At 43.2% G+C, this 17,500-nt stretch overlaps 1 protein-coding gene across 1 annotated transcript in view; it reads left to right on the top strand.

The window, feature by feature from the left end:
• unc5cb (unc-5 netrin receptor Cb) overlaps positions 1-17,500 on the top strand; it is a 337,306-nt gene that overhangs the window by 161,878 nt on the left and 157,928 nt on the right. Inside the window, exon 3 of the mRNA XM_079803827.1 lies at positions 15,800-15,943. Within this exon, the coding sequence (XP_079659953.1) occupies positions 15,800-15,943 (144 nt within the window). The remainder of the gene's footprint in view (positions 1-15,799; positions 15,944-17,500) is intronic.

Genomic DNA, 17,500 nt, shown 5'->3' with positions numbered 1-17,500 from the left:
CACGGACATCATTAGGACTCCAGGTTTTGATGCCGAGATCTTGTGTCTGACACACTTCTTTCACACAAACCCTGGGTAACAATCACTCGTGGGACGCGAGGCAGGAAGATCTTGAACATGAGACGTGTGCGGTTACGAAGCGCTTCAGGAGGCGGCTTTCAACCGTCTGGTTTGTGTTTCTGCCTGTAAATCTCTGCGCGCCAGCTTTGCTCTCGCTCTGTGGAGTTCAGCGTCTCTGGGCTCGTTTTATCATGCTTTGCTCTTTACTTTAGCGCCGCTGTTTCCTGTGATGATGACATTCAGAGAGTCTGGAACCTCTAGAACTCTGTTTCAATCGAAACAGCTACTGTACGTTCACAGGGAAAAATAGTATATATGTATTGTATATACACTGAACAAAATAATAAATGCAAAAGTTTTGTTTTTGCCCCCATTTTTCAGATATCTAAGACTTTTTGATGTACACAAAAGGCCTATTCCTCTCAAATATTGTTCACAAATGTGTCGAAATCTGTGTTAGTGAGCACTTTTTCCATCCACCTCACAGGTGTGGCCCAGCCTAAAGCACACCTGTGCAATAATGCACTGATAATGTGAGCTGGATGGATCATCTCGGCAAAGGAGAAGTGCTCACTAATGGTGCGTTCCAGACGCGAATGAAGCGTTTCGCGCGATGTCAATGCAAAGACGCGATTTAGAATTAATTTGCCAATGACGTGGCACGAATTGAGTGTTTGACGCGTGAAAATCTGAACTTTGACGGATATTTCGCGCCGCGATAACCAATCAGGAGCTTGCTCTAGTAGTGACAACAATGAGGAGAAAATCTGTATATTAATATCTGGTTTAGCCAATATGATTATCACTGTGATAACATTAAATGACATGAAACACAACCCAGTCTCTTTTTGTTAAATGCAAGTTTATGTTTGATCAATAATACAAAAGTATAAGTAAAAGGTATAATAAGCTATACATGAAATAAAGCAAACAATTCAGTCAAACATTCAAAGTCAGTGCTAGTCGGCTACAACGCTAACGTAAAGTTAAATAGCCTAAAAATAAAAAAGTAATGAAACTTCTCTTATGCCCTCAGTCTAAACGATTTGCAAACAAAATAAACTCGCACTCACAACGACTCCGCACAGTATATCTCTCTCAGCAATCTTTGCGCTAAACCACGCCCCCTCCGCCACATAATCTAACACTCATTTCAAATGCAAAGATGTCAGCCAATCACAGCAGTGGGCGTTCCACTGAAGTCTCACAGCAGACACGCCCCTTCAAACAGAGCATTCAAGCCAGAGGTATAGAAAAAATGTCTTTTATTTCTAAATTATGACATTTTATGATGTAAGAACCATACTAACAATATAAGTACACCTCAGGAAACATTACAAAATAATAAAAAAAGATCATGCCATGTGACCTTTAAAGGGTTAGTTCACCCAAAAATGTAAATTCTGTCATTAATGACTGACCCTCATGTGGTTGGACACCCGTCAGACCTCCGTTCATCTTCAGACACAAATGAAGATATTTTAGTGTAAATCTGATGCTCTGAAAGGCCTCCATTGGCTCAATGCACTTTACACTCTCAAGACCCTTAAAAGACACTAAAGACTAAAGTTACAAAGTCCATCTCACTACAGTGGCTCTACAATAACTTTATGAATCAGCGAGAATAGTTTTTGTGCGCAAAACCACCCTAAATAACGACTTATATAGTGATGACGATTTCAAAACACGGCCTCATCAAGCTTCGAAGCGTTATGAATCAGTGAGTCGATTCAGCGGTTCAGAGCGTTATGAATCAGTGAGTCGATTCAGCGGTTCAGAGCGTTATGAATCAGTGAGTCGATTCAGCGGTTCAGAGCGTTATGAATCAGTGAGTCAAATCATGATTCGGAACGCGTGTCAAACCGCCAAACTGCTGAAATTTGGCGATCCAAACCGCTGAATCGACTCACTGATTCATAACGCTCTGAACCGCTGAATCGACTCACTGATTCATAACTCTCTGAACCGCTGAATCGACTCACTGATTCATAACGCTCTGAACCGCTGAATTTACTCACTGATTCATAACGCTCTGAACCGCTGAATCGACTCACTGATTCATAACGCTCTGAACCGCTGAATTTACTCACTGATTCATAACGCTCTGAACCGCTGAATCGACTCACTGATTCATAACGCTCTGAACCGCTGAATTTACTCACTGATTCATAACGCTCTGAACCGCTGAATCGACTCACTGATTCATAACGCTCTGAACCGCTGAATTTACTCACTGATTCATAAAGCTTCGAAGCTTCATGAGGCCGTGTTTTGAAATCGTCATCACTATATAAGTCGTTATTTAGGGTTTTTTTGCGCACAAAAACTATTCTCGTCACTCCATAAAGTGTAGGAGTTCAGCCGCTCTGAGATGTGGAAGCAGCCGCTGCTCTGTTTGAGGATCGCTGGGATGCTGGGAATGATCTGGGATGCTGGGAATGATCTGGACGATGCTGGTGTGTGTGTCTGTGGGGATTTAATATCCAGAGAGTGTGATTGCTACCTGTGCGCTAGCGGCGACAACTCAATTTCCCTTTTTTGGCGGCTGAATGCAGCCAATCAAAGCAGCCGTGTCGTCTGTAATGGCTCCAGAGCCCTCGGGGTGTTTGATTCTCTCAGACACACTGACCATTGTGATGACACACACACACACACACACACACACACACACACACACACACACACACACACACACACACACACACACACACAATAACATCTTACAGACATGCAAATTCATTTGAATGGAAATAAAATCTTCATCTGTGTATTGGGTTTAGCTTTAGCTCAGGCAAACTGATTTTCATTCGTCCTGTCCACAGTTTTCTGAGCGGCGACAGTGACGAGGTTCACACTGAGCCAGAGCTGATCTCTACACCTCTATTCTCTCTCTCACTGGATAGCGAAGCATATCTGTCTGTCGTTTGTTCCATCCATCCTTCCCTCAAACAGTCTATCTATCCATCCATCCATCTATCCATCCTTCCTTCAAGCAATCTATCTATCCTTCCATCCATCCATTAACCATCCATCCATCGAGTAGTCTATTCATTCTTCCATCCACCTATCCATCCTTCCTTCAAGCAATCTATCTATCCAGGCATCCATCCATCGAGCAGTCCATCTATCCATCTATCCATCCTTCCTTCAAGTAGTCCATCTATCCATCCATCCATCCATCCATCCATCTATCCATCCTTCCTTCCTTCAAGCAGTCCATCTATCCTTCCATCCATCCTTCCTTTGAGCAGTCCATCATCCATCTATCAATCCATCCTTCCTTCAAGCAGTCTGTCTATCCTTCCATCCATCCCTCCTTCAAGCAGTCCATCAATCCATCCATCCATCTATCCATTTATCCATCCATCATCCATCTGTCCATCCTTCTTTCAAGCAGTCCATCCATCCATCCATCCATCCATCCATCCATCCATCCATCCATCCATCCATCTATCCATCCTTCCTTCAAGCAGTCCATCCATCTATCCATCCTTCCTTCAAGCAGTCCATCCATCCATCTATCCATCCTTCCTTAAAGCAGTCCATCTATCCATCCATCTATCCTTCCATCATCAATCCTTCCTTCAAGCAATCTATCTATCCTTCCATCCATCCATTGAGTAGTCTATTCATAATTCCATCCATCTATCCATCCTTCCTTCCTTCAAGCAGTCTATCTATCCTTCCATCCATCCTTCCTTCAAGCAGTCTATCTATCTTTCCATCCATCCATCAACCATCCATCCATCCATCGAGTAGTCTATCATCCATCCATCTATCCATCCATCCTTCCTTCAAGCAGTCTATCTATCCTTCCATCCATCCTTCCTTCAAGCAGTCTATCTATCTTTCCATCCATCCATCGAGTAGTCTATCATCCATCCATCTATCCATCCATCCTTCCTTCAAGCAGTCTATCTATCCTTCCATCCATCCTTCCTTCAAGCAGTCTATCTATCTTTCCATCCATCCATCAACCATCCATCCATCCATCGAGTAGTCTATTCATTCTTCCATCCATCTATCCATCCTTCCTTCAAGCAGTCTATCTATCCTTCCATCCATCCCTCCTTCAAGCAGTCCATCCATCCATCCATCTATCCATTTATCCATCCATCTGTCCATCCTTCCTTCAAGCAGTCCATCCATCCATCATCTATCCATTTATCCATCCATCCATCCATCCATCCATCCATCCATCCATCCATCTGTCCATCCTTCCTTCAAGCAGTCCATCCATCCATCCATCCATCCTTCCTTTGAGCAGTCCATCATCCATCTATCAATCCATCCTTCCTTCAAGCAGTCTATCTATCCTTCCATCCATCCCTCCTTCAAGCAGTCCATCCATCCATCCATCTATCCATTTATCCATCCATCCATCCATCTGTCCATCCTTCCTTCAAGCAGTCCATCCATCCCTCCAGTTTTAGTTTCTTATTTAGAGTATTATTTTTGATAAAAAAACAATACATTTTCATATTTATAAAAATTCCATTAAAAGTTCACCCAGAAATAATTTCCTCACCCTCATGACCCCTGAAGCCTAAAAAATTAATACATTCGGTTGAATCAAATCAAATATTCTGTTTTTGTTTTGTCCATTTGATGCTTCTCATTTAACACAATAATGACTTTAAATGATCGTTTGGGGTCAGCTGAATTTAATGTGTGATTACATCGTGTAATAAATCACTTGACAGCCATAAAAATATATTTTTTTATAAAGTTACTAATAATTTTATTGTTTATGATAATTTTATTTATTATTAAAATAATTTATTTACTTCTATTTGACATCATTTGATCAAAAAAACGACTTGCAGTTAATTATTACTGTATAAACAAACCCTTCAGTGCCATTAGTGCACACTTTCACAGCTGTGGTAGTCGTTCCGCTGCAGAAAGAGTGTGTGTGGTTCTCTCAGCGCTGTCTCTGCTCTCAGAAAGTGTGTGTGTGGTTCTCCCAGCGCTGTCTCTGCTCTCAGAAAGAGTGTGTGTGGTTCTCTCAGCGCTGTCTCTGCTCTCAGAAAGAGTGTGTGTGGTTCTCTCAGCGCTGTCTCTGCTCTCAGAAAGTGTGTGTGTGGTTCTCCCAGCGCTGTCTCTGCTCTCAGAAAGAGTGTGTGTGGTTCTCTCAGCGCTGTTTCTGCTCTCAGAAAGAGTGTGTGTGGTTCTCTCAGCGCTGTCTCTGCTCTCAGAAAGAGTGTGTGTGGTTCTCTCAGCGCTGTCTCTGCTCTCAGAAAGAGTGTGTGTGGTTCTCTCAGCGCTGTCTCTGCTCTCAGAAAGAGTGTGTGTGGTTCTCTCAGCGCTGTCTCTGCTCTCAGAAAGAGTGTGTGTGGTTCTCTCAGCGCTGTCTGTGCTCTCAGAAAGAGTGTGTGTGGTTCTCTCAGCGCTGTCTGTGCTCTCAGAAAGAGTGTGTGTGGTTCTCTCAGCGCTGTCTCTGCTCTCAGAAAGAGTGTGTGTGGTTCTCTCAGCGCTGTCTCTGCTCTCAGAAAGAGTGTGTGTGGTTCTCCCAGCGCTGTCTCTGCTCTCAGAAAGAGTGTGTGTGGTTCTCTCAGCGCTGTCTCTGCTCTCAGAAAGAGTGTGTGTGGTTCTCTCAGCGCTGTCTCTGCTCTCAGAAAGAGTGTGTGTGGTTCTCTCAGCGCTGTCTCTGCTCTCAGAAAGAGTGTGTGTGGTTCTCTCAGCGCTGTCTCTGCTCTCAGAAAGAGTGTGTGTGGTTCTCTCAGCGCTGTCTCTGCTCTCAGAAAGAGTGTGTGTGGTTCTCTCAGCGCTGTCTCTGATCTCAGAGAGAGTGTGTGTGGTTCTCTCAGCGCTGTCTCTGCTCTCAGAGAGAGTGTGTGTGGTTCTCTCAGCGCTGTCTCTGCTCTCAGAAAGAGTGTGTGTGGTTCTCTCAGCGCTGTCTCTGCTCTCAGAAAGAGTGTGTGTGGTTCTCTCAGTGCTGTCTCTGCTCTCAGAAAGAGTGTGTGTGGTTCTCTCAGCGCTGTCTCTGCTCTCAGAAAGAGTGTGTGTGGTTCTCTCAGCGCTGTCTCTGCTCTCAGAAAGAGTGTGTGTGGTTCTCTCAGCGCTGTTTCTGCTCTCAGAAAGAGTGTGTGTGGTTCTCTCAGCGCTGTCTCTGCTCTCAGAAAGAGTGTGTGTGGTTCTCTCAGCGCTGTCTCTGCTCTCAGAAAGAGTGTGTGTGGTTCTCTCAGCGCTGTCTCTGCTCTCAGAAAGAGTGTGTGTGGTTCTCTCAGCGCTGTTTCTGCTCTCAGAAAGAGTGTGTGTTGTTCTCTCAGCGCTGTTTCTGCTCTCAGAAAGAGTGTGTGTGGTTCTCTCAGCGCTGTCTCTGCTCTCAGAAAGAGTGTGTGTGGTTCTCTCAGCGCTGTCTCTGCTCTCAGAAAGAGTGTGTGTGGTTCTCTCAGCGCTGTCTCTGCTCTCAGAAAGAGTGTGTGTTGTTCTCTCAGCGCTGTTTCTGCTCTCAGAAAGAGTGTGTGTGGTTCTCTCAGCGCTGTCTCTGCTCTCAGAAAGAGTGTGTGTGGTTCTCTCAGCGCTGTCTCTGCTCTCAGAAAGAGTGTGTGTGGTTCTCTCAGCGCTGTCTCTGCTCTCAGAAAGAGTGTGTGTGGTTCTCTCAGCGCTGTTTCTGCTCTCAGAAAGAGTGTGTGTGGTTCTCTCAGCGCTGTCTCTGCTCTCAGAAAGAGTGTGTGTTGTTCTCTCAGCGCTGTTTCTGCTCTCAGAAAGAGTGTGTGTGGTTCTCTCAGCGCTGTCTCTGCTCTCAGAAAGAGTGTGTGTGGTTCTCTCAGCGCTGTCTCTGCTCTCAGAAAGAGTGTGTGTGGTTCTCTCAGCGCTGTCTCTGCTCTCAGAAAGAGTGTGTGTGGTTCTCTCAGCGCTGTTTCTGCTCTCAGAAAGAGTGTGTGTGGTTCTCTCAGCGCTGTCTCTGCTCTCAGAAAGAGTGTGTGTGGTTCTCTCAGCGCTGTCTCTGCTCTCAGAAAGAGTGTGTGTGGTTCTCTCAGCGCTGTCTCTGCTCTCAGAAAGAGTGTGTGTTGTTCTCTCAGCGCTGTTTCTGCTCTCAGAAAGAGTGTGTGTGGTTCTCTCAGCGCTGTCTCTGCTCTCAGAAAGAGTGTGTGTGGTTCTCTCAGCGCTGTCTCTGCTCTCAGAAAGAGTGTGTGTGGTTCTCTCAGCGCTGTCTCTGCTCTCAGAAAGAGTGTGTGTGTGGTTCTCTCAGCGCTGTCTCTGCTCTCAGAAAGAGTGTGTGTGGTTCTCTCAGCGCTGTCTCTGCTCTCAGAGAGAGTGTGTGTGGTTCTCTCAGCGCTGTCTCTGCTCTCAGAAAGAGTGTGTGTTGTTCTCTCAGCGCTGTCTCTGCTCTCAGAAAGAGTGTGTGTGGTTCTCTCAGCGCTGTCTCTGCTCTCAGAAAGAGTGTGTGTGGTTCTCTCAGCGCTGTCTCTGCTCTCAGAAAGAGTGTGTGTGGTTCTCTCAGCGCTGTCTCTGCTCTCAGAAAGAGTGTGTGTGGTTCTCTCAGCGCTGTCTCTGCTCTCAGAGAGAGTGTGTGTGGTTCTCTCAGCGCTGTCTCTGCTCTCAGAGAGAGTGTGTGTGGTTCTCTCAGCGCTGTCTGTGCTCTCAGAAAGAGTGTGTGTGGTTCTCTCAGCGCTGTCTCTGATCTCAGAAAGAGTGTGTGTGGTTCTCTCAGCGCTGTCTCTGCTCTCAGAAAGAGTGTGTGTGGTTCTCTCAGCGCTGTCTCTGCTCTCAGAAAGAGTGTGTGTGGTTCTCTCAGCGCTGTCTCTGATCTCAGAAAGAGTGTGTGTGGTTCTCTCAGCGCTGTCTCTGCTCTCAGAGAGAGTGTGTGTGGTTCTCTCAGCGCTGTCTCTGCTCTCAGAAAGAGTGTGTGTGGTTCTCTCAGCGCTGTCTCTGCTCTCAGAAAGAGTGTGTGTGGTTCTCTCAGCGCTGTCTCTGCTCTCAGAAAGAGTGTGTGTGGTTCTCTCAGCGCTGTCTCTGCTCTCAGAAAGAGTGTGTGTGGTTCTCTCAGCGCTGTCTCTGCTCTCAGAAAGAGTGTGTGTGGTTCTCTCAGTGCTGTCTCTGCTCTCAGAAAGAGTGTGTGTGGTTCTCTCAGCGCTGTCTCTGCTCTCAGAAAGAGTGTGTGTGGTTCTCTCAGCGCTGTCTCTGCTCTCTAATTTCCCTGATTGACAGAAAAGAGCTTCAGATAGAGGCTGGTTGGGCTGGTCAATAGCTATTTGAGCTGACGGAAACTTGATCTGATGGTCACAGTCTCTCTCTCTCTCTCTCTCTCTCTCTTCTCTCTTGTTATCGGTCTCTCTCGCTCTGCTTTGCGCTGTGTGTTTGGTCAGAGAGGCAGATTAACAGACATTTTATGCCGGGCTCAAGCAGAGATGTGTAGTTATCTGTGCCAGCCACTCGGCTCCAGCCTGCTGTCCCCAAAATAAAGAAAGAAAGCCTCAGCAGATCATTAGCTCGCTGAGAATGGATTCCTCTGGAAGGCAATGGAGTCGCTTTGAGGAGAAACACCTCCTCAAGTGTTCTCCTATTGATCCGGCCTCTTAAACACTCATCCACGCCTCTGAACTCACATTACTGATGGGCTTTTCAGGATCGCATCTATTTATAGCGTCTGAATTATTTCGATGGGTGTGGGCCAGTTTTAATTCCGGCCGTTCGTTTGGCGTGAGCTATTGCACTTAGGAATGACACGGGTGGAAGCAAGATGGACGGCAGGCGATTTGTTTCCTCCGATCCGTGTGTGTTTTTCAGCCGCCGTGTTTAATTATGCCACGAGTAAATATGCTCCAATCTCAGCGTCAATCTCACTTAAATACAGCGGTTTCTCCAAATATAAGGCTTAAATATCAGGGGTCGACACATTTGTGACTAAAAATAGACACGTGAACTGTATTTAGAGTGAGTGTGCAAATAAAAAGGTTTAATTTAACCCCTGCGCGTTGATCAAATTCACTACCCTTTCGTTATGTAAATTAAACTGCTGTAAAAATGTATCAGATAAATCTTTTTTTTGCATAAATCTATTAATCAACCTCAGTCCTGATCAAAACTTCTAAATGTTTAAACTCTTTAATTGCCAAATTCATAAATGATGTCACTGATTTTGGGGAAAAAACACACACAAAATGACTTATTTTCAATATAAAATGTGATTGTGGACTGTTTTTTTTTACCTTTTATCACAGTCTTGGACATGTCAAAGATTGGCTTTGATACTTTGTTCAATAACACACATTTATGACACGCTATTGATTATGAACTAATGCTGATGAATAATGACAGTGTTTACTTTACCATGTTTATATAGTAATATGTTTTAGACGGTTAATAACGCATATTTATCTCCTCATCTGAACTTGAATGAGCTCCTGCAACTGCAATAGAGACGCAGACATTTCAAAATAAGAGTCCTGGTGTATTTCCAGCTTGTTTATCATTAAAAGTCACGCATTATATATTCGTTTTTGCTTACACAATAAACTGTATTTAATTTCATTCCCATTTAATTCATAGTCAGGAGGAAAGACCAGTATTTGACACATATTCAGTAAAGTATAATAGTTAACAAAAATCATTCAAAAACCTTCTTGAATTTAAATAAATAAATAAACAAACTTATTTGAAGCTTTAGCTTAACCTGATATGGCCTACTAACTAAAGCAGAAATACAAAGTTATAAAAACCAAATAGATGTTTTTAAAAAAGTGAATTGAGCTCTTTCGTGTATTTTTAAAGTCAAAAACAAAATGTCAGTTCAAGTGTCAGTCGGATATGTAAAGCTTAAATGCTTAATGTATTACAATTGAACTAAACTCATTAGATTTTAGGAGACTAAAAACAGACTAAAACTAAAAACAATTCATGCGACTAAAATATGAGTAAAACTAAATGGCATTTTAGTCAAAAGACTAGGACTAAAACTAATTCAAAATTAGCTGTCAAAATTAACACTGGTGTGTGTGTGTGTGTGTGTGTGTGTGTGTGTGTGTGTGTGTGTGTGTGTGTGTGTGTGTGTGTGTGTGTGTGTGTGTGTGTGTGTGTGTGTGTGTGTGTGTGTGTGTGTGTGTGTGTGTGTGTGTGTGTGTGTGTGTGTGTATAACTTCCGAGTACTTTTAATAATTTATATTTGGTATTTTTATAATAATGATCTATTCTGTTTTTATTAAATTAATTTGTATGTATGTATATATATATATATATATATATATATATATATATATATATATATATATATATATATATATATATATATATATATATATATATATATATATATATATATATTACATTTAATATAATATAATATAAATAAATGTAGTTATAGTTATATTTATTATAATTTAAAAAAAAATATCTTTATAATATATATTTATACTTTTTATAGTACATATTTTATAATTATGTTTAATATATATTTCTAATTGTTGTACAATTAATTTAAACATTTTTAATTAATTATAATTTAAGTAATTATAATAAAAAAATAATATTTTTAATGTTTTAATAATAATATATATTTTTGTTGTTTTTATAATTATGATCTATTCTGTTTTTATTAACTTATTTGCATATATATTACAATTTAATATAATTACATTTAGTTATAGTTTATATTTATTGTAATATATTTTTTATTTGGAGTTTTCTTTATATATTATATATATTCTTTTATAATAATTATTTTATAATTATTTATTATTAAAGTTATTATAATGAAAATAAAATGTGTTTTTTATTGTTTTAATAATAATCAATATTTGTTATTTTTTATAATTACGATCTATTCTGTTTTATGAACTTAATTTGTATATATATTACATTTAATAGAATATAATTAAATTCAGTTATTTATCGTAATAATTATTTTAATACATATTTATAATTATTTAAATTAGGTATAATTAAAGTAATTATAATTAACGTTTTTTAATGTTTTAATAACAATTTATGTTTGTTATTTTTATAATTATGATCTGTTTGTTTTAATTAAAACTTTTTGTTTTAATTTGTTCTTTTAAAAGTGATTGAGTGAAAGGGAAAATATAAAAAATGCTGAAATCAATTAGAGTAGTGATTTTATTATTCATTTATCATTTGTTTCATATACATGCATATTTCATTATGAAATCCTATTGATTAAAGTAACCCCTAATCATATAGCATGACGTTAGCGTGTTGCGTGTGTGATGTTGAGTGTCTGCAGATGAAGGAACAGCATTAGCATTAGCATTAGCATTAGTGTGTAGAGGAGAAGAGCAGCTCATTTGCATAAGGATTACTGTGGCTTTATGGCTCAGGCTTCTGCCGCTGGCGGTGCAACCCAATCAGAACCTGTGCCCGAAAACCACCTCTGGGGCCGGTTGGGCTCCGGCTCACACACACACACACACACACACGCTCTGACCAGTTCAGCGCACCGCGAGGAGCCATTCCAGCGTGTGTGTGTGTGACAGCTGCGTCGACGTCTCCTCTTACACACTCGTCCATGTTTCTGATGTTTCTGACTCCTTCAGCGAAGCATCTCTGTGTCCCTGTGATAATGACGAGGATGAAGACATGGAGGAGGAAGACATGGAGGAGGAAGACATGGAGGATGAAGACATGTAGGAGGAAGACATGGAGGAGGAAGACACGGAGGAGGAAGACATGGAGGAGGAAGACATGGAGGAGGAAGACATGGAGGAGGAAGACATGGAGGATGAAGACATGTAGGAGGAAGACATGGAGGAGGAAGACATGGAGGAGGAAGACACGGAGGAGGAAGACATGGAGGAGGAAGACATGGAGGAGGAAGACATGGAGGATGAAGACATGGAGGAGGAAGACACGGAGGAGGAAGACATGGAGGAGGAAGACATGGAGGAGGAAGACATGGAGGAGGAAGACATGGAGGAGGAAGACATGGAGGAGGAAGACATGGAGGAGGAAGACATGGAGGAGGAACACATGGAGGAGGAAGACATGGAGGAGGAAGACATGGAGGAGGAAGACATGGAGGAGGAAGACATGGAGGAGGAAGACACGGAGGAGGAAGACACGGAGGATGAAGACATGGAGGTGGAAGACATGGAGGAGGAAGACATGGAGGAGGAAGACACGGAGGAGGAAGACATGGAGGAGGAAGACATGGAGGAGGAAGACATGGAGGAGGAACACATGGAGGAGGAAGACATGGAGGAGGAAGACATGGAGGAGGAAGACATGGAGGAGGAAGACATGGAGGAGGAAGACACGGAGGAGGAAGACACGGAGGAGGAAGACATGGAGGAGGAAGACATGGAGGAGGAAGACATGGAGGAGGAAGACATGGAGGAGGAAGACATGGAGGAGGAAGACATGGAGGAGGAAGACATGGAGGAGGAAGACATGGAGGAGGAAGACATGGAGGAGGAAGACACGGAGGAGGAAGACATGGAGGAGGAAGACATGGAGGAGGAAGACATGGAGGTGGAAGACATGGAGGAGGAAGACATGGAGGAGGAAGACACGGAGGAGGAAGACATGGAGGAGGAAGACATGGAGGAGGAAGACATGGAGGAGGAACACATGGAGGAGGAAGACATGGAGGAGGAAGACATGGAGGAGGAAGACATGGAGGAGGAAGACATGGAGGAGGAAGACACGGAGGAGGAAGACACGGAGGATGAAGACATGGAGGTGGAAGACATGGAGGAGGAAGACATGGAGGAGGAAGACATGGAGGAGGAAGACATGGAGGATGAAGACACGGAGGAGGAAGACACGGAGGAGGAAGACATGGAGGATGAAGACACGGAGGAGGAAGACACGGAGGAGGAAGACATGGAGGAGGAAGACATGGAGGAGGAAGACATGGAGGAGGAAGACATGGAGGAGGAAGACACGGAGGAGGAAGACATGGAGGAGGAAGACATGGAGGAGGAAGACATGGAGGAGGAAGACATGGAGGAGGAAGACATGGAGGAGGAAGACACGGAGGAGGAAGACATGGAGGAGGAAGACATGGAGGAGGAAGACATGGAGGAGGAAGACACGGAGGAGGAAGACATGGAGGAGGAAGACATGGAGGATGAAGACACGGAGGAGGAAGACACGGAGGAGGAAGACATGGAGGATGAAGACACGGAGGAGGAAGACATGGAGGAGGAAGACACGGAGGAGGAAGACACGGAGGAGGAAGACATGGAGGAGGAAGACACGGAGGAGGAAGACACGGAGGAGGAAGACACGGAGGAGGAAGACATGGAGGAGGAAGACATGGAGGAGGAAGACACGGAGGATGAAGACATGGAGGAGGAAGACATGGGTTGTAATGTGGAATCTCCGGCTGAAGCTCCTCTATTGGGCGTCCAGCGGCCAGATGAACAATAATCAGAGTTTAGCAAACAGGATTCGGCTGCCATGATGGTCCAAATGCAGCTCAAACACTCAAACAGCTCAATCATCTTGGCAGGCGATCCACGGCCAACACTCACGGCCTGTGTGTGTGTGTGTGTGTGTGTGTGTGTGTGTGTGTGTGTGAGCACGGTCACATTCATATGCAGTCAGTAAATCACGCACTGTCCTCTCGTGTGTGTGTGTGTGTGTGTAACTCCTCCTGTTCGACCCGCCCGCTCCAAGCGGGACTCGAACCCGGGTCCGCCTGCATGAGAGTCTGACGCTCACTATAAAAATGCTTTTCTTACTTAGTATTTTTGTCTTGTTTTCAGTCCAAATATCAGAAAAATCTTACATTAAGAAGCATTTACTAGACAAGCAAAAGTTTTTGCCTTGTTTTGGGGGGAAATAAACTCAAAATTAAGGGATTTTTTGCTTAAAATAAGCACAATAATCTGCCAATGGGGTAAGAAAATTAATCTTAATTCAAACAGAAAACAAGATTATTTTTCTTACTTAAGATTTTTCTGATATTTGGACTGAAAACAAGACAAAAATACTAAGTAAGAAAAGCATGTTTTGCAGTGCTCTAGCACTGAGGCTAAAGGCTGCAACCCCGAGTGTCAGTCACTAGAGCATCTCGAGATCAGAGTGAGGTTTACTCACACATCTACTGGCTGACCTCCGTCACACGGTCTGTGAAGGCACCAATCAAATGTGAAGCATGGGCGTCAGAAGCAAATAAATGAGGGTGGGTCCACTCCAGGGTTCACACAGAGATAAAGGGTGTCAAGATTGTACCTTTAGGGGTTTAACAGCTTGACGCTGGGGCAGTACCCTTAAGAGGACACATTTGTACCTGTTTTACTCCTAAAAGGTGCATATTAGTACCTAATGTGGCGTTCACACCGGACGTGATTCGCGCAAATAATTTGCGCTAATCGCGCGAAGGTGGACGCTTGAACATTTTGAGTTTACTCGCTTCAATCGCGCATGACATTCACTGCACAACAGACGTGATTCTCCTCATGGGCGGGGCTTCTGCCAGCGGCTCGTCTCGTTGAGAAATGGCTGACATGGGCTGTGTTTACACGTCTTTTTTTTTGTTAAAATCTACTGTTAATGTGTGACAAAATGTAGTTTTAAGACTTTTTCAGTCGATAATGTAGTAGTTTAAAGCTCAAATGTGTGGTTTATTTATATAAAGAGTGCCTATTTGAACATGTGATCTGGTGTGTGTGTGTGTGTGTGTGTGTGTGAGCTCCAGTGGATCAGCGGCGCTCATTAACCCGGTGAGATCAGCCTTTCCTCAGCCAGTTCTTCTGCCGCTGCTCTGATGTCTCTGTGGCGTCTCCAGCTATAATTCGTCTTGTAACGGCCGATCTTTGCTCTCATGGATCTATAATTTGTTCCCTGGCAAATAGTTTAGGCTGAAGGCAAAGAGAAGTTTCATTACTTTATATTTTTAGGCTATAACTGTACGTTGCAGTTGTAACGTTAGCCTACTAGCTCTGACTTTGAATGTTTGACTGCATTGCTTGCTTTATTTCATGTATAGCTTATTATACATTACTTATACTTGATCATACATAAACTTGCATTTAACAAAAAGAGACTGGGTTGTGTTTCATGTCATTTAATGTTATCACAGTGATAATCATATTGGCTAAACCAGATATTAATATACAGATTTTCTCCTCATTGTTGTCACTACTAGAAGCAAGCTCCTGATTGGTTAACGCGGCGCGAAATATCCGCCAAAGTTCATATTTTTCAACTTGAGCGATTCGCGCGATATATATATATATATGTGTTTGTGTGTGTGTGTATGTGTGTGTAATATAAATTATTTTAAGGATTTTTATCAGCTAAAGAGTCCTGGACTAGATTATTCTTTTATTATAATAATATTAATAATAATAATGATTTTTAAAATGATAAAGAAATATATATATTAGTTTGTAATCTTTTTTATAATAATATATAATTATAAAATAATATAAATATAAATAATAATAAATATAATAATTTTATAATCTATAATTTTATAATTATAATTATTTTTATTTATGTAATGATTTTTATCAGCTAAAGAGTCCTGCACTAGCTTCTTCTTTTATAATAATTTTGACTATTATTTTTCAATATTTTCAGTGATAAATATGAGCTAAAGAGTCGTGTGTTGCTGTGATTTGATCACGATTATGGGATGTTGGGAGCAGATGTGTGCTCTCTAAAGCTCCGCCTCAGTTTGATTATTGATCTAATAGTGGCACATTAGCTCTGCTTCTGAAACTCTTGTTCTTGCCAGTGACTCTCTCTCTCTCTCTCTCTCTCTCTCTCTCTCTCTCTCTCTCTCTCTCTCTCTCTCTCTCTCTCTCTCTCTCTCCGTCTGCAGGTCTGGTGGTCCGGGAGGCCAGTATTGAGATCACCCGTCAGCAGGTGGAGGAGTTGTTCGGTCTGGAGGATTTCTGGTGTCAGTGTGTGGCCTGGAGCTCAGCGGGAACCACCAAGAGCCGCAAGGCCCACGTCCGGATCGCCTGTGAGTCCACACACACTAACAACACACACTAACAACACACACTAACAACACACACTAACAACACACACTAACAACACACACTAACAACACACACTAGCAACACACACTAACAACACACACTAACAACACACACTAACAACACACACTAACAACACACACTAACAACACACACTAACAACACACACTAGCAACACACTAACAACACACGTTCTGATGGTTCCTTGCATTTACATTCTTGTGGTCATTTTCCGCATTTAGTGTTTCTAGCAAAAGCAGGCATCTATAATCTCACCAATCACAGCGCTCGTGTTTATAAAAAACTGCAGGTGTCACACACACCTAAATAGTTCATATCCAAGGGCAGAATACAAGACACACACCCAGATACAGTAACACACCCCAGACACACACCCAGATACAGTAACAGACCCCAGACACACACCCAGATACAGTAACACACCCCAGACACACACCCAGATACAGTAACACACCCCAGACACACACCCAGATACAATAACACACCCCAGACACACTCCCAGATACAGTAACACACCCCAGACACACTCCCAGATACAGTAACACACCCCAGACACACTCCCAGATACAGTAACACACCCCAGACACACTCCCAGATACAGTAACACACCCCAGACACACTCCCAGATACAGTAACACACCCCAGACACACTCCCAGATACAGTAACACACCCCAGACACACTCCCAGATACAGTAACACACCCCAGACACACACCCAGATACAGTAACACACCCCAGACACACTCCCAGATACAGTAACACACCCCAGACACACACCCAGATACAGTAACACACCCCAGACACACTCCCAGATACAGTAACACACCCCAGACACACACCCAGATACAGTAACACACCCCAGACACACACCCAGATACAGTAACACACCCCAGACACACACCCAGATACAGTAACACACCCCAGACACACACCCAGATACAGTAACACACCCCAGACACACTCCCAGATACAGTAACACACCCCAGACACACACCCAGATACAGTAACACACCCCAGACACACACCCAGATACAGTAACACACCCCAGACACACACCCAGATACAGTAACACACCCCAGACACACTCCCAGATACAGTAACACACCCCAGACACACACCCAGATACAGTAACACACCCCAGACACACACCCAGATACAGTAACACACCCCAGACACACACCCAGATACAGTAACACACCCCAGAAACACACCCAGATACAGTAACACACCCCAGACACACACCCAGATACAGTAACACACCCCAGACACACACCCAGATACAGTAACACACCCCAGACACACACCCAGATACAGTAACACACCCCAGACACACACCCAGATACAGTAACACACCCCAGACACACTCCCAGATACAGTAACACACCCCAGACACACACCCAGATACAGTAACACACCCCAGACACACACCCAGATACAGTAACACACCCCAGACACACACCCAGATACAGTAACACACCCCAGACACACACCCAGATACAGTAACACACCCCAGACACACA

This window comes from Gobio gobio (assembly GCF_949357685.1).
Source record: "Gobio gobio genome assembly, chromosome: 22".
NCBI classification, from domain to species: Eukaryota; Metazoa; Chordata; class Actinopteri; order Cypriniformes; family Gobionidae; genus Gobio; species Gobio gobio.
Note: the sequence above shows the minus strand (reverse complement) of the source record. Positions and strands in the feature narration are given on the sequence as shown.